This window comes from Zeus faber (assembly GCF_960531495.2).
Source record: "Zeus faber genome assembly, chromosome: 9".
Classification (NCBI taxonomy): Eukaryota; Metazoa; Chordata; class Actinopteri; order Zeiformes; family Zeidae; genus Zeus; species Zeus faber.
Window position 1 is genome coordinate 3,256,565 of NC_137197.1, and position 25,591 is coordinate 3,282,155.

A 25,591-nucleotide genomic window follows, 5' to 3' on the forward strand; every position below is an offset into this window, starting at 1 on the left:
CTGTGCACGGTGGTTCTGGTTGATTCTAACACAGGGAAGAAAAAAAAGAACTGGAATCAAATTCAAGAATTCTGAAAAGGTGGGGGCACCGCACGTGCTCGGCCGGGCAGATCGGTTCGCCCGCGCCAGTCAGTGTGAAACGAACCCCGACGCGTCGTGAAGTTGCACCTTCTCACCCGGCGCCAGCACCAGGGTTACGTCCTGCGAGAACAGGCGTTGGAAAACAACACTGACTTTAAGTCCGTTGTGATGTAAGTCACATTTCAGTGACGTGCTGAGAACAGCAGAGGAGATGGAAGGTCGTGACTCTGACGGAACATTCCTTCATAAAGACTCGTCAACAATTCATTTATTTATATCCCGGAGAGGGAGAGAGAGAGAGAGAGACGCTGCAACTGGCCATGTTTTTGGGTTCCTACCTTTTCCAAACGACATCCTGTCAGGACCAGATTCCCTAAAACAATGAACAGGAAATAAATAAAATCGTTCGACCGCGTTTGGGGAGATTTTACTCTCGTGTTGATTAATACTGCTTATGCATAACGATGCTTGTTGTAGTTTTTCAGTTAGTCTGAACCACCGGGTGTTTTGTGACATGAAGTACATTTACATTAGATGTACGCATTGATCCAAAGCGACTTACATGAGAAACATTCAAAGCAGACGTGGAGCGTTGGAGCAACCTGCAGTTTAAATGCCACAGCACCTGTTTGTCAATTCAACCACATACCAGTGCAAGATACTGTAAGGAATCACAATGAAAGGTGTGTTATTTGTCATTTTATTATTTTTTTTGGTATTCATGGTATGTTCAGTGCAATATGATACTGTAAGTACTCATATATTGTTAGTGCGTGATGTCAAAATAACAACTTAAAACTAGAAAACAATATCATCAACTCATAGGTTGTTCGTGCATTACTACGTTCAGTACTTTTCCCACTGGGTTCTGTGTCTGTACATCAAATTACACACGTGGCATATTTAAAACACGTACAGTGGTTTGACAGAAAGACGGGACAATTTGGGGTCGGGGGGGGAAACGGCGTTCCCTTTTCACCAGGACGCGAGGGGCCGCGCCGTGACGCGGGAGTCGCAGAACAGCCAAAGGTATTCCGATTTATTGACCAAAAACATATAAACACCTTCAGGACGGGTTGAAAAATCAGAGTGCAGGGGGAAAGACTTAAAGTAAGTGACGTGGGATCCAACCAAGAATGTCAAAATAACCTAAACCGTGGCATTTGGTTTTTGAACCAATGTTGCAGTTTGTGTAGGAATCTTTGCGAACCTTATTCAAGAGGCCACATTTACTGGGTTGAATAGACGTGACGTGGGATATACTGTTCATATTATGACTTATTCAGCTGAAACATTTTGCCCGTGTTGGGGCTTCTTCTGTTGTGTGCGTTGCTTTGCTCTGGCTTTTAAACGTTTGCGTATTATAATGTGGAATGTAATTGGATTTTTCTGACTCGCAGGAATAAAGTTTGGCAAACGTTAAAACTGCTGAGCGGTTTAGCGGTTGCCGTCGGGTGTGTCCGGCAGAACTGATAATCTCCAGGCCTCCGTCCACCAGTTTGAAATCCTTCAGAGGGTAGAGTGCTGCATGAAGACGCCTGTTGTGAAGCTGATTAATGTCATGAAGTAATGGGGACGCAGCGGCGCTGGGCTTGATGTAGGGCGACGATACGAACCCGTTTACACCAGGCATTAACATGCGTCTTTGGTGATCTGATCACAAGCGGACGGCTCTAATGCCGAGTGCAAACGCCCACAAGGCCTCCTCGATGTGGTTTGAGATCCGATGGCTCTGACCACATTGGGAGGTGGTCTGGGCCACATTCTATTAGCAGTGTAAACGCCAATGTGTCCTGGGCCACATTGAAGGACCGCCTACTCAGCTGACGCCCTTTAAGAGGAAGCAGGTACCCGTCGCGCGCCAACGGCGTCATATTAAAGTCTGGTCGGGAAATTGACGGTTTTTACTAAATTCCTAATTCCTGCCAAAGTCCCATAGCAACAGGGAGATGTGCGTGACGCGGCAGGGGACACACAGGGTCACACATTCATCACGCAGTGATCGGTACGACAGCACCTTTACTCAGTTGTGTTTAGAATAGTTTCATACAAGTAGGAAACAAACAGAAATAAATGAATCCAAAATAAAAAAAAACCTTCATTTGTGAGACATCGTAACCGAAACACGCAGTTGACCGGAGATCGCTTCCTCTCCATAACACACGGGACGGTCCCTTAACTCAATGGTGTTTAAAAAATTGTGAAACGACAAATGGATAAAATGAATAAATCTGTCTACAGCTCTGTCTAGAGGAGGAAAGCAACTCAGCTGCAATCCTCTGAGTTACCTTCACGTTTTTAATTTGACAAACAAGTGATGAAACCAAGAAACTAAATAAATCTGAGCCTGAAACATGTTCTGTGCACGGCACACACACAGCACCAAAACTTCAGTCTGTATTGTTTTGATTTTGCGCCAATGTCTTTGCAAGCGGAAATGATGTTGTGTTGGTCTGCACACGGAGCGGGGGGGGGGGGTGAGATCCCATCACAAGTGGCCACTGAGACGCATGTGGACACGCATTGTGATGCCGGGTGTGAACAGACGGACAGAGCCGCCCTCTCGGGATCGGATCGCCCGAAACGCGTGTCAGTGCCGGGTGGAAACGGCGGCTGCGATGCCAAGCCGCTCCCAATGGAGACTATGGGATGTTTGTCCACCGCCATGTTGCTCTGGTACAGATGTGAAGGTCTGAGTCTGGGATGCTGAGAGGTGTCTGCCAAGGTGTTTTCTTCGTGCCCGGAGGGAAATGCAGCAGCAGATAACGGTGCAGTCCAAGATAAGAAACAACACACATGTAGAAATCTATCTACACAAGTTAAGCAGCGAGCCGGATTTGACAGGAAGCAGTTTAGTCCAGTTCCCATCTAGACAAGTGGCATCCAGCGCTAACCCCAGCCCAAAGAGTGGTATACACTGGCTCCTCCTGGCCTAAAAGACGTCAAGGTGTCCTTGAGCAAAACATCTAACCCAAACCCTCCTGGCACGCCGCCGGCAGCCTGGCGAGCGGCAGAATAAAAGGTGTTTAGTGTAAAGCTCTGAGTGGCTGTCTGTGCAGGGCATACGTGTGGTGTTGACGCACGTCCTTGCAAGGTCGACGCCCACGCCCGGGGTGTCCACAAGGCCGGACTCCCACCAGAACCGAGTCGCAGGTCGCGCGCCCCCAGTTTCACGGCCGTTCCTTCTCACGTGGCACACGTTGTTGGCACGCGGCCGCTTGTGTCACAACGGAACACGCAGATGTGCCGGCGGTTTCCCTTCACGTGTCTCCACGAGGTCCTCAAAGCGCCGCTTGCGCTCACTAGGGTGGAGCACGTGTTGAGTTTGGATTATCAGTCGGTTGCTTTTAAATGAGTGTCTTTTTAAATAAATCAGCTGAGATCTCTCCTTTGAACGAAGTATCAAATCACTTTTTCCTAAGTTCTTTGGAAAGTTGGGTCCATCAAATTCCTGCTTGCTTCGCGTCCTCTAACTCAAACTACATCCTGGTGGAGTTGGTGCTGCGTCCCTGTGGATTCGGGAGGTGTGGGCATCTGGAAAAACATGGCTCCTTTGTGTCCCTTTCCACAATGTACAGTATAAACAAACCCCGTGCCAGGACCTGTGGACCTTTTGCAGGGACATCACTCGCATAGTGAAGAGCGTGTGACTCGGTGGCATTCTAACCCCCCCCCGCGCCTGTAAGTCACCAGCCGCCGCCCAGCGCCGTGATTGGACGAGGGGAGGGTGGGGACCGTCTGCCCTCCCTCCCTGCACACAAGCACATTGTTTTTCCATGCCCTGTTCGTGTCCAGTGTTTTGATTGATGTCATCTGGGAACACGGCGCTGCCGTTGCTTCATCTGGTCGGAGGTGGAGTTCACACCCTGGACGGTGCAGGAGTCTGGCTCCGTGTGGTCTGCCTCAGTCCTCCCTTGAAAGGAAACTGGAGATCCTGCAAAACCTTCTACGTGAAACTCAGCTGTTTATGTTGTCGTGACCCAGACGCAGAATCCGGCGTTCTCAAACTCGGCAGACAAAACAAACTGGCTTTGGGTAAAAAGTTGTCTTAGATTGTGCTTTGCCTCTCACTGAAAGACGTTATGGGGACATTTTTGGCTTGTAGTTGCACTGTTGGAATCATTACAAGCCTCAGATGAGGGTCTGGCTGTTTAGTAAATGAATTAATAGTTATTTCTTAGTCAGTTCCTGCCCTTGAAATGCCTTTTGATTATTCATCAACAAAATTAAATATGTCAAAGCGGTTCAAAATTGGCTTAGGCATATCTCATATTCATGAATTGTCAGTTTTGGCTCCAGTGTGCGCTCTCCCCCATCGAGGAAGTGTTGAGGTGTAGTTTAAATGGGGCAGAGCTGAAGAAATAGTTTTATTGCCTTCGTCACAGCTGCTGTGTTGTCCTCGGGCCGCGGGACGCGTCAACGTTCTATTTGCGGCGCACCACCTGAATGGGTTGTGCACGCACCGCCTCAGACTGCTGCGTTCCGCCTTGACTGGCAACCACTGACTTTGCTGGCATCCTGAACGAGTCGCCTCACGGACGATGGCGAGCATCTCAGAGCGGGATCTTTAATTTGAGGGGAAAGGAGTGACGGCCGGACGCATTGGTGAAGAAAGAAGTGACTTTGGCGCAGTGGGGGGGGGGGGTTTATTGTGAGTGCTTTCCTGTTCATGCTCCTCTTTTCCACTGAATTCTGATGTGACTGAACTCCTCTACCTCGGAGGTGCTGCGGCACCGTTTAAAATGGCTGTTTGAGCAGGTTAAATATGGTTTGATAATCAGAATCAGAATCAGAAATACTTTAATAATCCCAGGGGGAAATTACTTGAACCAGAATAAGTGCATAAATGATTTTATTGAAATTAATTCCATGGTGATAATAACTTGGCGCTACGATGGCAAAACTCTGGTTTTCATCTGTTTGGGTTTCAACATGTCTTTATTCAAAATATTGAAGCTTTTGAAGTTGGTAGAAATATAAATCTTGGCTCTCAAGAATCTGAATCTGAATGGCTGCTTCATATCCAACTGAGGATCACGGAAATGAAATAATTCTTGTTTTTGCATGGCTTGCGGATGTATTGCGGAGGATATTTTTCAGTTGATTGTAATTGACCCTGATTAATTCCAAAGCGTCTTTTAACTTTGAGAAATGCCAGATACCCCGATGGATCTTCAGAACTTAGCTCCGTATGCATGAATCTACGCACGCGCATCGCATTCACAAAAGAAAAAAACACACCTCATCTCATAATTATAAGATCAGGATACATCCGCTTCTGTATGAATCCCTCTGTAATCCCATTTTAATAGGATTTAGAGGATCTGAGCGTTAAGTTGTGGGGGGCGGTGGGTTCACTCTCAGCCACCTTTCAGCGATTAATAATTTAGTAATCAGTCCGATTTCTTCCTGATCCAAAAGACATGGCCACACGACACTGTGCCTCTTGAACCTGAGTGACCTGACATACGCAGGGACTGAGACATCCTGCCATGTCATGCACCAGCAGAAAGTCTCACTCCGTTGCCATTTCTGAGCTTTGTTCTCCTGGTGTGACACCACTGAACAGAGGTTCGGGAGACTTTGACCTCCTTCCCGATCGATTCTGTTGTCCGAGGCGGTTACGTATCCTGAACCCGACTAGGTTTGACGGCGTAGTGCAAATATTAAAGAGATCGATAATTACAACACAGCAACCTCCTTTCTTTTGCAAATATTTACTTGGTTTTTTACTTATTTGTTTAATTAGTCACTTTCTCGCTGCTCCACATCACATATGGATGGATGGATGGATGGATAGGTGATGGATGGATGGATTGATGGGTGGATAGATGGTTGCATACTGTATTCATTCCTGGAGGTAAAAGCATCTCACATTAAAAACAATAAGCAAAAATAATATTCAAGTAATAGAATAATAATGGCAGTATACAATAAACCCCAACAATTGTGCTAAAAATAGAAAATTTGACAATATTCATTAAACTTAAAATTTAACTATTACAAATAAACCCAAAAACATAAGCATCGACCTTTGTGTCCACTATTCACTTTCCGACAAAAAGAGGAAGTGAGTTGTCCGTCTGTCGTCAGGTCTGAGAGCAGAATGGCTGTGCAATTTTAATATAGGAATTCTGTATCAAAATAGTCATAGGGGATTTTAGACTGTCAATCTACTGCGTACGGAGCAGCATTAACAGTGCCAGTGAAGTTCGGACGAGGGGATGCTGTTGATTTCTAAGTGAAACATGGGTTTGTGGAGCCCTTTGAGACTGCATTGGGATTAAGGGTTGTACTGTACATAGCCTTCAATCACAGCACAGTCTCAAAGGGCTTCACATGGAAATCAACAGCATTCCCTGCTCTGAAGCCCATCCAGGCAAGGAAAAACTCCCAGAAGGATGGGGCGGGGGGGTGCAGAGTGGGCAACATTAATAATTGATTGTGACAAATCATAGGTTAATGTACCTAGCCGGTGCACAGTGCCGCAGATAGACACCCCGAGAAGGGAGGGCCACCGGGCATGTCCGTGCGGTGCTGGTGGTGGTACTTTAGGGTTCTCACTGTGCTTGTACACAGGGAATAGTGGGATGGTTGGGGTTCTTGAGGTGGGTCTGGAAGAGGGTGGTTCACTGCTGAGCCTTCTGGTGGTGTAGTGGGTGATGCAATCCAACCAAACATTGGTGAAGGAGGGCGCCGGTGGTCCCAAATCGTGAAAAGCTTTTCGCAACTGAAGCCTTTGGCGCTGGAGGTTCTCTCTGTGTATGGATAATGTGTGAGGTTGTTTGGCTAGACTGTGTGTAGCCCCCTAAATATCTTTGTCACGGATGCTTATGAGTTAAAAATATCATGTTTGGGAATCCAGCTGCACCCAGTGACGTTGAAATATATGGTTATTTAAGGCACTATCTTGACGAAGGCGATAGTTTAATATTTCACACATAAATGACTTGCAGTACCACTGAATACAATAAACAATAACTGGTCAGGTAACAGCAGCTTAAATGATCCTGTTTTATTATGTATCGTAATTTCCCAGTGACCCCCAGAGCCCGAAAGCCCGTCCTGTGTCCGACCCCAGGAGGAGGATCTCGTTTCCCGTTCTTGGGAAGGCAGAGCGAGTGCCGGGATGATTCTGGCGACCTTGAAGGACGTGGGCAAGCAGCTCCTTCGGGTGAAGGTGGTGGACTGCAGTGCCGAGGACTCCCGTCTGTCCCGATGCCTCAATACCTTCGACCTGGTGGCCCTGGGCGTGGGCAGCACGCTGGGGGCCGGCGTCTACGTGCTGGCGGGCGCCGTGGCCCGGGACAACTCCGGACCCGCCATCGTCCTGTCCTTCCTCATCGCCGCCTTGGCCTCCGTCCTGGCCGGCCTGTGCTACGCCGAGTTCGGCGCCCGCGTCCCCAAGACCGGCTCGGCGTACCTCTACAGCTACGTGACGGTGGGGGAGCTCTGGGCCTTCATCACGGGATGGAACCTCATCCTCTCCTACATTATCGGTGAGAAACGGCAGCGTTGCAGGGCTCTCTTCGGCATGTGGTGTTAGTCCTGGGGCGGTGATCCGCCGGGAGACTTTAAAAGACCTCCAAGAGGCCCCCAAGAGCCCTTCAAAAGACTTTCAAAAGACTTTGGTAATACTTTCAGAAGCCATCACACATTTAAAGACTTTTCTCCATCCCGTTAGTGCACGTACTGTATGATTTATGACTGTGGTCACAGGGATCACAGTCACACATCTCGGATTCTAGCAAAACACTGTAGGGGCCGAGACTAAAGACTTGAGATGACATCAAACCAGCCTGATGTTCTGTAGAGTTTTTGACCGACCCCAAACAAAGGACTGCCTCTAGAGGAACCTTAAGACCAGCGACGTCCTTAAGATTCCCCCAACGTGTTGAGAGTTTGTCTGGGACGCCTCGCTCCCGTCCTTTAGTTAAACTGGTCGCGACTTGTGATCGGGATGTCCTTTGCTCGACAACGTTATTTTTTTCCTTCCCACAGGAACCTCGAGCGTGGCCCGAGCCTGGAGCGCCACTTTCGATGAGCTGATTGGACGCCACATCGAGGACTTCTGCCAGCGCTACATGCCCATGAACGCCCCGGGCATCCTGGCAGAGTATCCAGACGTCTTCGCCGTCTTCATCATCTTCACGCTGACAGGTCCGTAACAGTTTGACAAAACCCATACGTTGAGGAGCTATGTTTGATCATTACAGTTTTAGTAATCTTAGAAATATTATGTGAAATGTCCATAAATGTTTTATTTCACTGCTTAACTGATATTGTTTAAGATGACTTGATAAGCTTGTTAAGCAATTTTAAGATGTCTATTTGGTGTCAGATCATTTTTTATTAGTATTTACCATCGTTTAGCATTTATTGAATATTTTTTCCATCATTTTCTGGTGTCGATTAAAGGCAGATCGGTCTCACAATCAAAAATAAAATGATGGATTAGGAAAATGATTAAGTGTTACCAACCCCAACGTTAAATGGACTTCTCGTTGCCTTCCTCCTGGTCCTGCAGGACTTTTAGCCTTCGGGGTGAAGGAGTCGGCCATGGTGAACAAAGTGTTTACCTGCATCAACGTGCTGGTGCTGCTGTTTGTCGTCATCTCGGGCTTCGTCAAAGGAACGTTAAAAAACTGGCAACTGAACCCGGAGGAAATCATCAACGCAACCAGCAGCGCCAGCCACAAGTAAGTCAAGTTCCTTCACATGTCCCTTCATCACGGTCTCAAAGGGCCTCTTTACATGGCAATCAATGGCTTCCCATGGTGTGAGCCTCCACCTGTTTGGGGGGTAAAAATGGAAGAACCCTTGAGAAGGTGGGAAGGGAACCCCCCCCCGTCTCAGTTTTATCATGTGACCTCTGGACGACCTCCTGTGTTTAATGCGGCTCCTCCTCCTCCAGTCGCAGCATGTCTGAGCTGGTTCCCTCGGAGGAGACCCTCGGCCTGGGGGGCTTCATGCCCTTCGGCATCAACGGCGTGCTCTCTGGCGCCGCCACCTGTTTCTACGCCTTCGTGGGCTTCGACTGCATCGCCACTACAGGTGGGAGAACGGACTGAACCCATGAGCTTGAGTTTAAAATGACTTATGATTTTGATGCGTCTTTGACAAGCCAAAACAACACATTAATTTGCAGTGATACGTATGTTTGGAGTCCTTTTGAAAGTCTTTTGAAAACTCTGAATACGCACTGATTTCCCCTTAAACTTCTTCTCGCGGTCCTCCCCACTCCCTAGTTCCCCTCAGGGAGACCCCACAACTGTTTGGTCCGAGAACACCTGTAGTCGACCAAACCGTAGTCAACGAGAAGAGTCTTAGTCGACCAAGTTTGTCATTGGTGGCTTGGTCGCAGGGAAAAAACAAACCTTCATTGGGGAGCTGCTCCTTGTCAAAATGAACCTTAAACCCTGCATGGATGGACCCGTGTGTGAAACGCTAGAGGGCTTTTAATTTGAAACGACAGACACAGGACTCAGTCAGAGTCAGGGACAGACATTTTGCGTTTCCACGGCCGCAGTTAATGAATAATTACATAGGAACTTTGAAATAAGTTTTAGCAACAATAAGTGTTTGGTGTCCTTGCTGGTTGTTCCGGCACATTCAGAACATTCATCACGGCCATTCATTCATTCATTCATTCGTCCCGCCTCGTGCATGCGCGGCGCTCGGCGCTTATAAATGAAATTCTCATTGTAAAGGTTGGTTCTAAGTTATTGTGTAGGTGTAAGTGATAAATTACCAAACTGTTCAGTCCCCTTGCTGGTTGTTCCGACACATTCAGAATCATTACAGCTTTTGCCGGTGTAATTAACAGGCGGCTCGCTTCCTGCGCGCAGTGCTTGTAAATTGAATGTATATTTTAAAGGCAGGTTATTCATTTTTGAATTTATTGTCATGTAGCAAAGTGTTAATGATTTTAGTTTTAATTCTCTTTCTCAGCCCTGGAATGCAAACCATTTTCTGGTGCCCCCCAAAAACATATATTTAGATAAATTATATCATAAATGACGATTATTCGATAAATGGCTTGAACTGACGACTACTAGTCAACTAGGGAAATCTGTAACCCTAACCCTAACCCAGCCCTAGTTTGAAATAAGGGTTTATCTGCTCATTGATCCTCCGTCTTGTTCGTTTCGTGATGGTTTCTTTCTGGCTCCCAGGCGAGGAGGTGAAGAACCCCCAGAGAGCCATCCCCATCGGCATCGTGTCGTCGCTGCTCATCTGCTTCGTGGCGTACTTCGGCGTGTCGGCGGCGCTCACCATGATGATGCCGTACTACCTGCTGGACAAGAGCAGCCCGCTGCCCGTGGCCTTCAAGTACGTCGGCTGGGAAGGAGCCAACTACGCCGTGGCCGTGGGCTCCCTGTGCGCCCTGTCCACCAGGTAACCCCCCCCCCCGCGCTGTGTGATTAGTAGAATAACTGCATGCCATTCCTGCCTAATCTGTCTTGTTTTTTACTTAAAGGGGATTATATTACATTTAAAACATGTATATGTTGCACAGACCACTTCCTAAAACTAGATAAACAATAATATTATACAACACCAACAATTTTAGACTGTATTTGAACGTGACAGTGAATGAAAAATGAACATTGTTATTCCTTATTTGTCACGTTTGCATTTCATGGGAGAACCGACTCAATTAAACAACTTTAAATTATTAAATCTGAATGACATCAAATATTAGAGCTTTTGACTTAGGAATTAAACTTCTCTCACATGCACAGATATTGATTTAAATGTCTTAAAGGCCTCCTCCCGGATATTATGTCACTTCCTGCTGAAATCCCTCCATGACACAGTCACTACAGCTAGGGCTGCACAATTAATCCTATATTAATCAAGATCCACAATTGGCCTCCACGGTTAATTGATCGTGGCCAGGGACGATCTTTATATAATTATTTTAAATGTTTCCGCTACATGCGCCGTGTCAGCGTCCGATTAAAAAAAAAAAATATATATATATATAATATTGCGTTAATGATGTGACAGCGCAAACACAGCCATAAAGTTTTGCAGCTGAGTGCAATCTTTGGTTGCCTTTCGTCTGAATGCAATTATCCATGTGGCAAAGTAAGTAATCCCTGCGGCGGTGGGAGTTTGCTGCAGGCTCCGTGGAAAACACACGCGCACACACACACACACACAGGGAACAGGAGTCTCCCTTTACACATACACACCGCTCTACACTCATGAATTATCACTCTTAATTAAATATAAAACGAAAAATGATTGTCGCACAGTAGTTTTTTTCATTTACAGCCTTCAGCCTTAAGACTGAAACGATGTGAAGAAAGCCCTATTTTGACATGTACAAAGATTTTTACATTTGAGTTTATTTCTCGGTTCATAAAATACATTATAATTGTGAAGGCAGTTTTCTGTTGATTTACAAAGTGCCGTAAAATAATTGTTCCCTAAAATGGATGAATATTGTGATAAATTATCGTGATCACAATATTGCGCAAAATAATCGTGATTATCATTTTATCCATAAACATGCAGCCCTTACTACGGCACATTTAGACAAATAACAGATTTTAGAACCAAAAGGTCCACATTTCCACCTGTTGGGATCTAGCTTTATCCAAGCTGTGATGACAAGTTCTCCTCCTCAAAACTTCAGTTTGGGGTGTCACTACCTTCACTGACATTCTCCATTATTGCCGTAGTGTTGGTGAGAATCAGCTTTGTTTACTACCTGTTGCCATGGCAATGACGATGCTAAATATAACTTCTAAGCCGGAGACAAAATAGTCTGTAGGAGACCTTTTGAGATCGCTGTCTTCTGCCGATGTTTCCCTCGCTAACGTGCACTGCCCTGCACGGTGTGGTGCTCTCTCCTCCGCCAGTCTGCTGGGCTCCATGTTCCCCATGCCCCGGGTGATCTGGGCCATGGCCGAGGACGGGCTGCTCTTCAAGTGCTTGGCTAAAATCAACCTCCGAACCAAAACTCCCCTAACAGCCACAGTAACCTCCGGCGTGGTGGCAGGTGAGATGGCACCTAAACCCATTAACCAGCTGGGTTCCCTCCCCAAACCTTCTCCAAACTCTTTCCAAATCATCTTTCCACAACCTCTCCAAACCCTCCCTGAAACTTCTCCAAAACCTCCCCTAAAACCTCTCTAAACACTCCCCAAACATCCTCTAAACCCTCCCTGAACTCCTCCAAACCCTCCCCCAGAACCTCTCCAACCCTTCCCCCAATCCTTTCCAAACCCTTGTCTAGCTGCGCCGCTGTTCGAAACTGTGTGTTAATCGGCGTTCAGCAAGAATATTTATGTTATACATCTTAAATCCTTCCTGCCCTCCTTCCTTCTCTCCTTCCTTCCTTCCGTCCTTCCTTCCTGGACTCAGCCTCCTGGGCTCCATGTTTCCTCTGCCTCGCATCATCTTTGCGATGGCCCGCGACGGCCTCCTCTTCTCGTTTCTGGCTCGTATCAGCGAGAGGAAGACTCCCGTCGTCTCCACCGTGGCGGCGGGGCTCCTGTCCGGTAGGTGGCAACAGCACCACCAGTGGACGGAGGAGGAGCGGCGGGTGGGTCACATGGGGCCGAGAAGAAGTGGCGACGTTTGGCCACGATACACGGCACGGGACGCCACGGATGTGACGCGGCACAGGGCGTCACGGGGCTTTTTTTGTTTCTTTCAACTGGGGAAACGTGAATTTAAAAAAAATAATAATCTGAAACGCGTCAGTCGACTGAGATTGTTCAAGTGTCAGTTTTGGTCAGTCAGTGAGCATCACAATAACAGGATCAAACAGGTAGAAGTTACAAAATGCACAGGGATAACATTTCAATGAGGAATTATAAATAATGGGAATCATCATAGATATATTTTTAATGTGTGAACGGAACACGGCTCTCCATGCGCCACGCCCCGTTCCCCCCCAAATAAAACAAGTAAAAACAGTGCGGGGGCGGGGCCCGACTCGTAGACTCGTCAATATTATTTCCTGCTCCTATCGATGGAGAGGGAGCGATCGAGGAGAGAGCGAGGGTGAAAGTGTCCCCGTTGCGCGCGGCTCCCTTCCATACCGCTCCATACGCGTGCGTTTGGTTCCGTAGGGAGACGTAAAATTAAAAACGCAGTGTCCTGCTGCCGGTCGCAGGCGCCCGCATCGTCAGCACCGTCGGAGAGGGAGACGGGTGCGCCAAACTCACCCCGATCGCTCCCTCTCCGCGCCACGCCCCGGGGATGGCGGCCGCCTATATTGACTGCAGGAGGAGCCGAGCTGGCCACCCCTCCCCTCGAATGTTCTTATTGATCAGCCGAATCCGATTCAACTGACAAAATTCTGAGTCAGTATAGCCCCAAAAGATATTGAAATAAATAAAAACACACTATTTCTACTTGTTTTATTGAGAGAAACGGGGAACGCCGCTCCACAGCTTGTGCGGAGGCACCGGTTCCAATCAAACGGGAGCCGGCCCCGATCTGGGAGGTCCCGGAACAGGCTCTCGACCAAATTAAGAAATATGCACCTCGGAATAAGATGATCGACGTGGAGAGCTTTTGGTTTCTGAGTTCTGCCTCTGAGTCTGAAAATGCCTGGCAGCATTTCCTCTATTCTGGACATTCAGTGTCAAAACAAAATGTGTTTTTAGTGAAGAAAACCTTCATGTCCCCAAAATAAATACAATCCTCTATGACAAGATCGGAGTGAAAACGTAACTTTTAAACTATAAACGTGATGACCTTTAACCGTGGTTTCTGGGTGACACCTCTTGTGAACGAACTGTTTTATTTTGTTTTTCTCCGTCTTCACCTGGCTGGGCCTCCCGCAGCGGTCATGGCCTTCCTGTTTGACCTGAAGGACCTGGTGGACCTGATGTCCATCGGCACGCTGCTGGCCTACACGCTGGTGGCCGCCTGCGTCCTGGTGCTCAGGTAACTCTGCCTGAGCCTCTGAGCGAGGCAGCTACGGCTGTGGGAGTCGGTCCGCTGCCAGAATTGAAACAGAAACAAGTCTTGCAGAGAGGATGAGACGCAATCGCTCGCCAAATTATGTCCGTGGCAACGAAGAAGGGCAGGAGTTTTGCGCCCCAACATTTCGATGGCCGGTGTTAACTTTGATGACTTCCTTATTTAAACTATTTATGACTAAGTGATCGATGTTAAATTGTAAATGTAAAATAAGAGTGAGATGAGACGTTTGGGGAGTTCGATGTCAACGTCTAGATGGCGCCACAAGCTAGTGCTAGTATTAGCACAAAGACGGCGTGATACGAGGGAGGTGAAACCAGCAGGAGAAGCGGTTGCCATGACAACGGTCATTAACAGATCAGTGGTCATTATTTGGGAATAACTGACTGGTTGACCCTATTGACCAATCAGAATCGAGTGTTCCACAGCGCTACCATGTAATAATTAGTTCTATACATTTGGGCATATTTCTGGTAATCAGCTCGGCTTGCATAGAAGCCGAATCCTGGATTTTGGTGGAAACCGCTTTGAAAGTGTTGTTCAGGGAGGTTGCAGAACAGCAGATAGTTTTCCTTGACAAGGGAAAGTATTTTGGGAGTATGAACCCCCCCCCCTGCCCCCTGGTCCAGGTACCAGCCGGAGCAGCCGAGCCGCGCCTACGAGATGGCGAGCACGCAGGAGGAGGCGGACCTCAGCGAGTCCTTCGGCGAGGGCACCGTGGGCTTCCTGCCGGAGTCCCAGGACCGCTTCAGCCTGAGGAACCTGGTGTTCCCCTCCAACACGGAGCCCACGCGGCTGTCCGGCTTCACCGTCAACATCTGCACCAGCGTGCTGGGTAGGACACACACACACACACACACACACACACACACACACAGGTTGAAGCGCATGTGCTCGGCCCCGCCCCAAACAGCCCCAGTCCGCCCGTGGCGTTTTCCCACCGAAGCTTCCAACGTCTGGTTGTCACATAGAGGCTCAGGGGGATAGAATGTAATAATAGGATCTAAAACTTAAAACTGTTCCCATCAATCTAAGTTGTTTTTTTTGATTTTACATTTTCAAATCATACGCAAACGCACATACAAATAACTATTATACCCAAATCTATAAATAGTATACCAAAATAAATTGCGAATTATTTATATTTTTGCTTGATCTTTTCTTAAATGAATTGCATTTTTCTTCTTTGCTTTTTAATTTTGTTTTATTATTATTATTATTATTATTATTATCAATAATAATAATAATATGTGATGGACCCATAGTTATAATTCACCCCTATTGTAATTGTTAGACTTTTATACTCTGAATTTTTGGGCTAAAGGTGTCCGGAACAAGACGATCGCTAAAGGTCATCGCAGACGTCCCGGTTCAAGTTTCTTCCAAATCAATCCACAAACAGAGCAGAAAATTGTGGAAAAAGTTTTTATCAAAATCTCGTGTGTGTGTGTGTGTGTGTGTGTGTGTGTGTGTGTGTGTGTGTGTGTGTGTGTGTGTGTGTGTGTGTGTGTGTGTGTGTGTGTGTGTGTGTGTGTGTGTGTGTGTGTGTGTGTGTGTGTGTGTGTGTGTGTCCTGGTTGTCTGCAGGGCTATTCGATAAGTAAGTCTTTTGTTCTGTAAAATGTCCGGAAACTGTCCAAGATGACTTCTACAACCTGCCTGTTTTGACTGACTGGCGAAAACCCCCAAATATATAATTTATGATGATTTAACACAAGAGAAAAGCGGCACTCTTCCACATAATCCTGCCACATAACTATCCATTCATGAAATGAGATCACACAGTTTTCGGATCCTCCTCGTGAATATGCTCCAACATTAATAGTTTGTAAGAGCGGCATATAACACTCGAGAGACGCGCAACGGCGTTTGGCCTTGAATGCAGAAGTGCAACTTGAAAAAACAGTCAGAAATGTTGCCTTCAAGCGTCGGAAATATCAAATTTAGATATTATTTATAATTTATGGACCAGCAATACCCGAGCACTCATACAATATATACAAGCTGGTTTTTTATGTTTCTTTTTTTAATCTAAATCTTATTTTATTGTTTACAGACCAACAATACTCAGGCCAGGAGTAATGGTCTGTACCTTAGCACCAAGCCAACAAAATGTACAGTACTTATTTTTTGTTCAATTTTAGATATTATTTAGGCTGTGTTTGTTTATTTAAATATTTATTGTGTAACTGCACTTTAGAGGTACAAATGTGTACAGTCAGTACCTGATGTTTGTAATTATTTATTGTTTATAGACCTGCACTGAAGAGTAGCTCCTTCAAGTTTCAAGGTCAAGGTGATCAAATTGGCAGTGGTATTATCTGAGTTATTTGATGTGTTGAAGTAGATGATACAGCCTGTTCAGATACAGACATCCATGAAACACTGACTGCCTGCATCTATCCTGGTGTCCTCACAGTGGTGGCCTGCCGGCAACAAACCTTGCTCTTGAAATCTCTGTTTTTAGTGTGACAGGAGCCTGGAGTATCCATCCATTATGCTTATACAAACACACCAGCCCTTGATAGCACCACTTATGTGTGTCCCTGTGGCGGAGGTGGTGGAGTATCCTCGGGCTGGTTGTGGTGGGCTGATCTGGGTACAATCCAGGGCCTTGACCCACCACTGAACTGAAACCAAAACCTAATTTTCTATTTTTTAAGTATGTTAGTTATTTTAGCTAAATGAATTGTTGTTGTTGTTGTTGTTGTTGTTATTATTTTGCTTTTATTAATGTAAAGCACTGCAGGAGCTGCAGGAAAGATGATTTTCAAAAGTCATGTGGCAGTTCAAAAGCCCTCCGTTTGATTCCAAAGGGTGTGCGTTTGGGGGGTCGAGGGGTTTAATCCCAGGGGTGGGAGTTCCCGTGCTCTGGGGGCAAGCAGTGCATTCTGGGTAACAGACCGCAGTGAATCTGATGGAACGGTACGATTCCATCTGCTGAAACGCAGCATCGCGCCCTGATGGAATTATGAACGCTGCGCTCACATGCTCTAACACACACACACACACACACACACACACACACACACACACACACACACACACACACACAGATCGTAGGTCATGCCCTGTCACTGTTTTTATATACGCCTGGTTTCCTAAAAGCTCCCTAAAATCCCTGGAGGGTTTTCAATGTTTTTTAATTTTATGTATGTATTTTATTTTTAACATTATGTAAATAACTTTTGTGACATCAAATATAAGAACTTATATGAGGACTGTTTTGGGTGAAGCCTCTCACACACTCACAGCGTGTTAAAACCCTTTCAGATTAATAGCTTCCGTTTCAAATCAGATTCTATGAGCAAACACCACTGTAACATATCAGTGATTAACGAAAGCCGGTGGTGACAAGTTCAGCTTCGGCCCATTTTATTTTCCAGGTTTTCTTTTTTCAAATGATATGAGAAAATTGATACAGTATCATCTACAGTATCAACACCTTTTTATATTTTATTTTTTCAATGTTGCCAAATTTTACAGTGTTTTGTATTTAATTCCCTTTGAAAGTGCCGAAGAGCCACTGCTTTAACAAATACAAAATACTGCTTTCATCAGGTTCAAGCTCAATCTGACACCAGTATGTCCTTAAACACAACACTTTATGATTTATTTATTTGTGTCATTTACATTTGAATTAATGCAGTGTGTGTGTGTGTGTGTGTGTGTGTGTGTGTGTGTGTGTGTGTGTGTGTGTGTGTGTGTGTGTGTGTGTGTGTGTGTGTGTGTGTGTGTGTGTGTGTGTGTGTGTGTGTGTGTTCCTGCAGGAGTGCTGGTCTGCATCATCTGTGTGGTGGCCGTGCAGGGGAAACTGGCCCCCTGGTCCGTGTCCCTGCTCACCATCCTCCTGGTGGTCTGTCTGGCAATTACACTCATCGTCTGGAAGCAGCCGGAGAGCAAGGCCAAGCTCGCCTTCAAGGTGTGCAGCGTTCTCGTTAAATAAATAGCAGATTAAATCATTTGTACTAATTGTAAGTATGAGTTTGTCTTCTGCGTGCTTGCTCTTGGCATTGTTGCCGCGATAGGTGGAACCCGCCGTCAACAAGAGAATCAGAATATATAGGTATTAAATGGCTGTTTCTTAAAAACTACCAGCTAAATTAGGTTGCAAATAGGGTATTTTTTTAACAAAATAATCCCCGGGATTTCCACTTTAAATAGTGAAAAAGAAGATAATTAAAGAGTCCCAAAACATTTTAAATAGATTTTGCTAAATGAAGGCCCTGAATTGGGTCAAAGTCAGAATTAAAGCGGTAGAACAGCTTCCCGACTCGTGAAACCAGCCCAACTCAAATGCTGCTCTCTAGTCGGAGCAAAACCTTGTGGATATTTTAGTATTTCGTGTGGGATGGCGACGCAGTCACGCGCTCAATCCTCCTCCCTGATCATTTATTTTACCAGCATTCCATCGGTCAAGCCGCCATCGGGATGCGAAAAGTAAATTCAAATACAGTTGCATTCTGGGTAAAACACGAGTGAAAACATTTCTATTCCAATAATCATAACTCCATCGTTATCATCGTTGTGGAGTGTGATTACCCAGAATGCACTTCAATGTGTTTTTCAGCCGCTCTGCGTCGTTCATGGCGGCTCTGCTGCTGGAGCGCCGCTGAATGAATTCTCCAGAAGAATAAATAAGTGGACGTTGTGATTGCGCCCTGGGTGCCTGCCTCTGGGGGGCGTGCTGCCCGTCCAGCCGCACGGGGAAACCGCGCCGTCGCAGACCCCCGCATCCGCCGTCCGCTTCTTTCTCGCTCCGAAGCAGAAACCGCGTCGTCCTTGATGTCGTTGCACCAACCAGGTTTTGTCCTGCTGCAGGTTCCTCTGCTGCCCTTCGTGCCGGTCGCCAGCATGTTCATCAACGTCTACCTGATGATGCAGCTGGACAGAGGGACCTGGATGCGCTTCTCCATCTGGATGCTTTTAGGTAAAAAACAAAAAAAAAACACAACATCTCGCTGTAGTTTTTCTTTTTCATCCCAGGACTAAACCTCCGTCCGCCCTACGTCGCCTTTTTTTTGTTTATTTTTACAGTGATAATGCAGCGTTTAGAAGGAATTGTGCCAGGGTCAGATTCAAGTGAGTGTGCATCTGTAGTCCCTGGGGAATGAGTACACAGTGTAGTACTAGATACAGTCATGTACTCCATACACAACAGTGAATATGATTCAAGATTCAAGATTTTTATTTGTCACATACATATACATACTTTCATACATATATGTACATGGGGATGGTAGCTCAGGAGGTAGAGCTGGTGGTGTAGTGATCTAAAGGTTGCTGGTTGGATCCCAGGCTCCTCCTGCTAGCATGCTGTAGTGTCCTTGAGCAAGACAATTAACCCCTCATTGCTCCTGATGGCTGCGTCCGTCGGTGTTTGAACAATTGTAAGTCGCTTTGGATAAAAGCGTCTGATCAATGACTAAATGTAAATGTAAATGTAATATGCAGTGAAATGTAATGCAACGCACCCGGTGATAACACACAATATGTCCTAGGAAAAAAAAAAACGTCTTTCTAATAGACCGACTAACTGACTCCTAAAACGTAATACAGTAAGTTGAATACTTATAGAATAAAATAAAAATATCTAGAATAAAATAAAATACAATAAGAAATAAAATGAAATAAAATGGAATAGATAGAGGGAATATGCCTATGTATATACAGATATGTGCATTAAGTGGCATGTGAATTAAAGTGTCATGTGAATGTGAATAGAGGGAGTAGTGTTTGGGATAATACAGCACAGTATACAACAGTACGGCATCACGAACAACCCTGAACAGTGATACAGTATGCGGTACAGTATGCTACATACAGTACAGTAGGTAGTGGAGCCTAGTGCATGGCTCAGTTAGGACCCCTGGTGAGGTCAGCGTTGACAGTTCTGATGGCTTGAGGGAAGAAACTCCGTCTCAGTCTCTCTGTTCTCGCTGTGTGACTGCGGAGGCTCTTGCCTGACCGCAGCAGCTGAAACAGTCCGTTGTTGGGGTGATGAGGATCCTTCATGATCCTACGGGCTCTGCTACTACACCTCCTGGTGTATAACTCCTGCAAGGGGGGGAGGGTAGTTCCAGTGGTACGTTCAGCTGAACGCACCACCCTCTGCAGGGCCCGCCTGTCCTGGGCAGTACAGTTCCCAACCCAGGCAGTGATGTTGCCTGTCAGGATGCTCTCCACTGCTCCAGAGTAGAAGGACTTGAGGATCCTCACGAGACCCGGAATTTCCTCAGCTGCCTGAGGTGGTAGAGACGCTGCCTCGCCTTTCTCACCAGAGTGTCCGTGTGAACAGTCCATGTTAAGTCCTCTGTGATGTGGAGTGACTTTGAAATGAGTCGACTTTCTAGATGAAACAAGCCACACTCTTTATTGGCGACGTGATCCTCATCACACAGCATGTGACTGAATTTTTGAGTTTCAGATTAAAAAAACATAAAATAAAAATGATAGGATGTAGTAACCATGTTGTCTCCACCCCCGTTCAGTCTAATCTATCGGATGGAGACCATTAAAATGTATTCGAAACGATATGTTCCCATTGCGGTATTTTATTCAGGAAGCCGTGCTAGTATAATTTAAATTAGAAATATGTGGAAGCAATAATCATGTTTTATGAGTTTAATTTCTATATCAGTCTTGTAACAATTTCATCAGTGCATGAGGATGCCTGCTATTTTAAAATGTGAAAGAAGCCAACTGTGGTTCATTACGATGAACTATTAGGTAGTTTAAAGACGTAGTATGATCATTTAAATATAATAATAGTCTTTCAAATGAGACCCCCTCGAATATTTCATACCTCACATTGCGATGACATCAGAATTGATCCCTTATCATTCATTGAAGCGACAGAAATGATGTCTAACAATATGAATAGATGACATCCTGGATGTCCATATATGGTCATATTGAATTGTGGTTGTATTGACAGAAGGAATTGTAAAACACGTTGTTGACATGTTTTGTTTGTTTGTTTGTTTGTTTGTTTGTTTGTTTTTTAGGCTTCATCATCTACTTCGGCTACGGGATCCGTAACAGCGCGGAGGGGGCGCTGGCGCGGTCGGGCGGCGGTGGCTTCAAGCCGGCGTGCAGCCTGAAGGGGGAGCCCATGGCGGTGGAGAAGGAGGCGTTCCTGCAGAGCGGAGCCCGGGCCGCCGCCGGGGAGGACGACGACGACGAGGAGGAGGAGGAGGAGGAGGAGGGCTCCTGAGGAAGAGGCCATTCTGACTGTTTTTTGGGGGGGTTTTTTAAATGCAAATCTGTTTTTAAATTCATGCTATGCAGTATTTTGGATGCACTACGGCGCCATCCTAAGTCTCCCTTGGTCCCCTGCTGCTCGCTCTGTCAGGACATTTTTGGGACGGTTCTGTTTTGCATTACCGTCCGGTTGAAGCAGCCGTGACAAGTTGCGTTTAAAATAATAATAAAAGTGGGAAAATGCTGCATAGTATGTCTCCAAACTGCAACCTCAACTGTTTATGTCCTGAGAACGGAATCTGGTAGCGTTTACAGCGATCGCCAAAAGAAGCATTTCCCCTAATTTAATGTCGTCATCATCATCACGGTAGCTGCTGTTTAGAATGTTCCTTTTTTTTTTGTAGAAATATAATCTATAGTTTTTAATTGTTTATTGGAGATGAGTCTCTTTAAGAATCTTCTCTTTTCTCTGGTGTTCGATCTGTCATTCATTGTTTGTTTATTTAGTTTGGGTTTTTTTTGTCCGTTTTGATCCCAACATTGCCTCCATATCTATACGATCAAATGCAGAGTTCACCGCCGAAACCCTTGAAACACGTTTTTAATACGTCTTTATTGGCTGCGACGGATCTATTGTGATTTTAGAACAAATATGAAAGGACGCCGTCCATACTTTCCTACTTCCTTCCAAATGTCTGAGAAATGAGATCCACAAGCGTAGTCCAACCGTGTCCAACCGTCATTTTAAATTTTAAATGACATCTGAACACAAGCTTTGTTTTTTTTTGTTTGTTTTTGTTTGTTTTTTGGGTGGGGGGGTTGTTTCCTTTCACCGGTGTATTTATTATTAGTTAGATCGATGGTTAATTCCACATTTTGGAATTTGTTTGTGTATAAATTGTCCTCAGAGAAAAGGCACCGTTTGCTGCTGTTCTGCGTTACTGCATTTTAGCACGAATTGACTTTATTCTGAACTATGGAGGAGACTGCACTTTAAATCAGTTGGACATACTCTTTAAGTGCTTATTCTTAAATGAAATCCTTAGCCCTCCAGTTCCTGAGTATTATGTTGAATACCCAGGCTGTTTGTATATACTGTAAACTGTGTATTTTAAACGGATAAGAGTTTTTTGGGTTTTTTTTCTGCTGTGGTACAATCTCTGTATTGTTTAATAATCTGCTTTTTGCTGTTTTCATGTATCGCTTTGTCACTGGAAAAACTGCAAAATGATCCCGGCGACACAGGATCTGGTGATGGGGATGGTAGCTCAGGCGGTAGAGCTGGTGGTCTAGTGATCTAAAGGTTGCTGGTTGGATCCCAGGCTCCTCCTGCTAGCATGCTGTAGTGTCCTTGAGCAAGACACTTAACCCCTAGTTGCTCCTGATGGCTGCGTCCGTCGGTGTTTGAACAATTGTAAGTCGCTTTGGATAAAAGCGTCTGATCAATGACTAAATGTAATGTAATGTAAATGTTCAAGACCTTTTTTTGAGGTATTTTCTTTAATAATAGATTGTTTTGTTACGAAACAAAGGTTGCTCTTGATCTAGATGGATGTGATGTATACAGATTTTATAAAAGCGCCGGGGGCAGTTGCCCCTGCCACGCGGCACCACCTGTTTCAGGGCCTACGGACACAGACACACGGGCAGAGATGTTGCCAAACACCAGTTTATTGTGTAGAGTGGATCGATGGAACACGCCGGGAGCAGATGAACACACGTCATGACAGAGGCTCTCCCCGTGTGTGTGGGGGGGGTGGGTGGATGAGTTACCTCTTGCCTGTGATTTCTCTGACGAGCAACGGGCGTACAGCCGCCCTGATCCTGGGCCCAATTACCTAGACCCAAGACAGGTGTGGCTGCTTCAACCACACCACCCCCGCACCACACAGCCCAACTACTCTAACCTAGATATTACAGTATGTGATTTTCGTTTTGAGACTTTAAGCCTGGACTATTTACGAGAACCACACCTCTACTGTGTCAAATGTACATGTTTTAAGAGTTAGTTCCCTGTTCATCTGCGATTTTGTAAATACTGTTTTTGTTTGTTACATTTTTTCACACAAGTTACAATTTATATTTGAACTAACATCCATGTGGGTTTCTGAGCCATTATGTGACTTTTAGAGAAGATTGACATCGTCCAGTGCCGCGTGACCTCCCCCGTGGGGGTCTAGAGCCCCAGGTTCGGGGCCCCTGGATGCATAAAATAAAAACAAATAATTTACAGAAGAATGTCTCGCTATTGCATTGTCTCGATATGTTTGGTTATAAACATGTCCAACCTAAAAAAGAAAACGTGCACAACAGCAGACATTTTGTTGGAGATTCTGATACATTTTGTCCTTGTAAAATGTTTGTTTTAATTGCTTTTGCACTCTTGATTTTCTGTCATTAAGGTATTTTGGGAGTGGAAAGGCCATTACTGTAGTGCTGTCCTGCTGTAAATAAATTATGCTGCAAGTTTTGTCTTGTTCCTGATTTGACAATCTATAGATTAAGACATCAATGAGGCGGTGCTTGCGAAGCTAGTTCTGTCGGGCAACTTGACGGCGCCACATGCTTCCACGCCCTTATACGAGACGGCCTATTTAAGCAGCCAGGCCGCCCTGCCCTGCATTCTTTGCTGCCTTGCTGTGCTCCCTCCACCTCCCCTGCATCCAACTGCTCTACTATTTTATCCAATTGGGGGATTCAAGCTCATCACTCCTATATTTCTAGCTCATTAAGCCCGTTTCCTGTACGCTTTGCCGTGAGTGATGAGCAGTGGGACCCAGACGCCCAAGCTCAAACGATAGAAAATAAAGATTTTACATTAAAAGTAAGAGTTGTCTGTCAGAAATACATCTATGATTAAAAGTTTGGAAAAGGCTCTGGAGTTGGACTGATCCTGGAGCTCTCTGTCCCTCTGGCTTTGTCTTGGTTTAAATTTATGAGATAACTCTTCACACTTGCTGATGTGACCCCAAGTCCAGATCAAGTGTCATTCCTTGCTGTTGAGTTTGCACTGAAGGTGGAGATCATGATGCAAGGCTTGATGACCTTTCACCTTTCGTCTCCACTGAGCTTTTTCAGGCTGATAAACGTTGGAATCAAGAATCATCTGAAATGAAGAATTTTCACCCTGTTCTTAGGCCTGTGCTGGAACTATGTGACGTTAAACCCTGTAAAGCCCAAAGTAAGTGAAAGAGATGAGCTCATAGTAAAGTTGTAAAATGTGAGTTCAGGACCAAATTCCCAGATCTCTAAACACATTATCCATGCAATGGGACTTCTGGATAAACAACTGGGTCTCAATTGTCTCAATCTCACTGAGAATGTTAATTTAAACTTAAAAATAAAATGTACAGAGAGTTCTGTGTGGATGTTATGTTACAACCGTGGGCTCTACAGGGTTATTATTTATGAATTTTGTGTTATGTTTTGAACAACATTGACTCAGTAGATACAGCTGTATCTACTATATTTTTATTTACTTTTATTTTCCTTCCCCAAATTTATGGAATGCCATTTTACTCAATATTAAATAAATACATAAATATGTCTATGAAATAAATCCTGAAATAAATAAGGCTATCCAAATATAAATAAAAAAATAAAAATAGTATATATATATATATATATATATATATATATATACACATATATTTAAATTTATTTATATATATATTTATGTATATATTTACATTTATATATATACTGTATATATAAATGAGAAGTAGTAGATGTTTTTCAAAAGATAATTTTTATTTATTCCAGGGCCTTTTCATTTCATGATGCCACATTTCCATCTGTTATATGCAAATGACCGGGGGTGGTTTTCTCACTGGTTCTACATTCTATCTGGTGAAGGGTCGTTGGGCTCATCATCATCATCATCATCATCATCATCATCATTGTGCATCATCACATTTGGCATCATGTCCAGGGTTTCCTGTGTTCCCGGGTCACCACCAGCGATGCTGCCTCCACCACATGCTCCATCACCTCTGCAGCATCCCAGCGTTTCTCCTCCACCCAGTGATTGCTGCGGTTCTCCAGCAGGCGGCGACAAGACCCCATGTCCAGATGGGCGTCGCAGCGGCAGCAGCAGCAGCATCTCTCCTCCTCCACCTCCACCTCCTCCTCCACCTCCCCTCTCCTCCTCCACCTCTCCTCTCCTCCTCCTCTCCCGGTGTTTTCCAGGATGCTGCAGGGCGGCAGCTGCCCCTCTGTCGTGTAGTCGTGTAGTGGTGGTGTTGTGCATCTATCAGGTGAGTCTTTAGGGTGGATGCGGGCTGTGCGTGGTTCCGACCGCGGTGCGTGTTTTTTCATTCTGCTCCAAACGACCCGATCCGCCCGTTGACGTCTGCACG

At 45.4% G+C, this 25,591-nt stretch overlaps 1 protein-coding gene across 4 annotated transcripts in view; it reads left to right on the plus strand.

Annotated features, from left to right (window-relative positions):
• The window catches only part of LOC307234918 (high affinity cationic amino acid transporter 1-like), a 25,117-nt gene extending 1,414 nt beyond the window's left edge, over positions 1-23,703 (plus strand). Inside the window, exons 1-12 of one of the 4 annotated variants that reach the window (XM_080006794.1) lie at positions 4,107-4,116; positions 7,121-7,580; positions 8,083-8,241; positions 8,609-8,780; positions 8,996-9,135; positions 10,257-10,479; positions 11,955-12,094; positions 13,893-13,995; positions 14,661-14,866; positions 17,801-17,952; positions 18,852-18,960; positions 21,038-23,703. In XM_080006794.1, coding sequence (XP_079862920.1) covers positions 7,211-7,580; positions 8,083-8,241; positions 8,609-8,780; positions 8,996-9,135; positions 10,257-10,479; positions 11,955-12,094; positions 13,893-13,995; positions 14,661-14,866; positions 17,801-17,952; positions 18,852-18,960; positions 21,038-21,246 — 1,983 coding nt within the window. In that variant the 5' untranslated portion in view covers positions 4,107-4,116; positions 7,121-7,210 and the 3' untranslated portion in view covers positions 21,247-23,703. Of the gene's footprint in view, positions 1-4,106; positions 4,117-4,287; positions 4,733-7,120; positions 7,581-8,082; positions 8,242-8,608; positions 8,781-8,995; positions 9,136-10,256; positions 10,480-11,954; positions 12,095-12,459; positions 12,597-13,892; positions 13,996-14,660; positions 14,867-17,800; positions 17,953-18,851; positions 18,961-21,037 lie in introns of those variants that run through there. The other 3 variants (XM_080006792.1, XM_080006795.1, XM_080006793.1) reach the window with 3 other exon arrangements.
• The last annotated feature ends 1,888 nt before the right edge of the window (positions 23,704-25,591 follow it).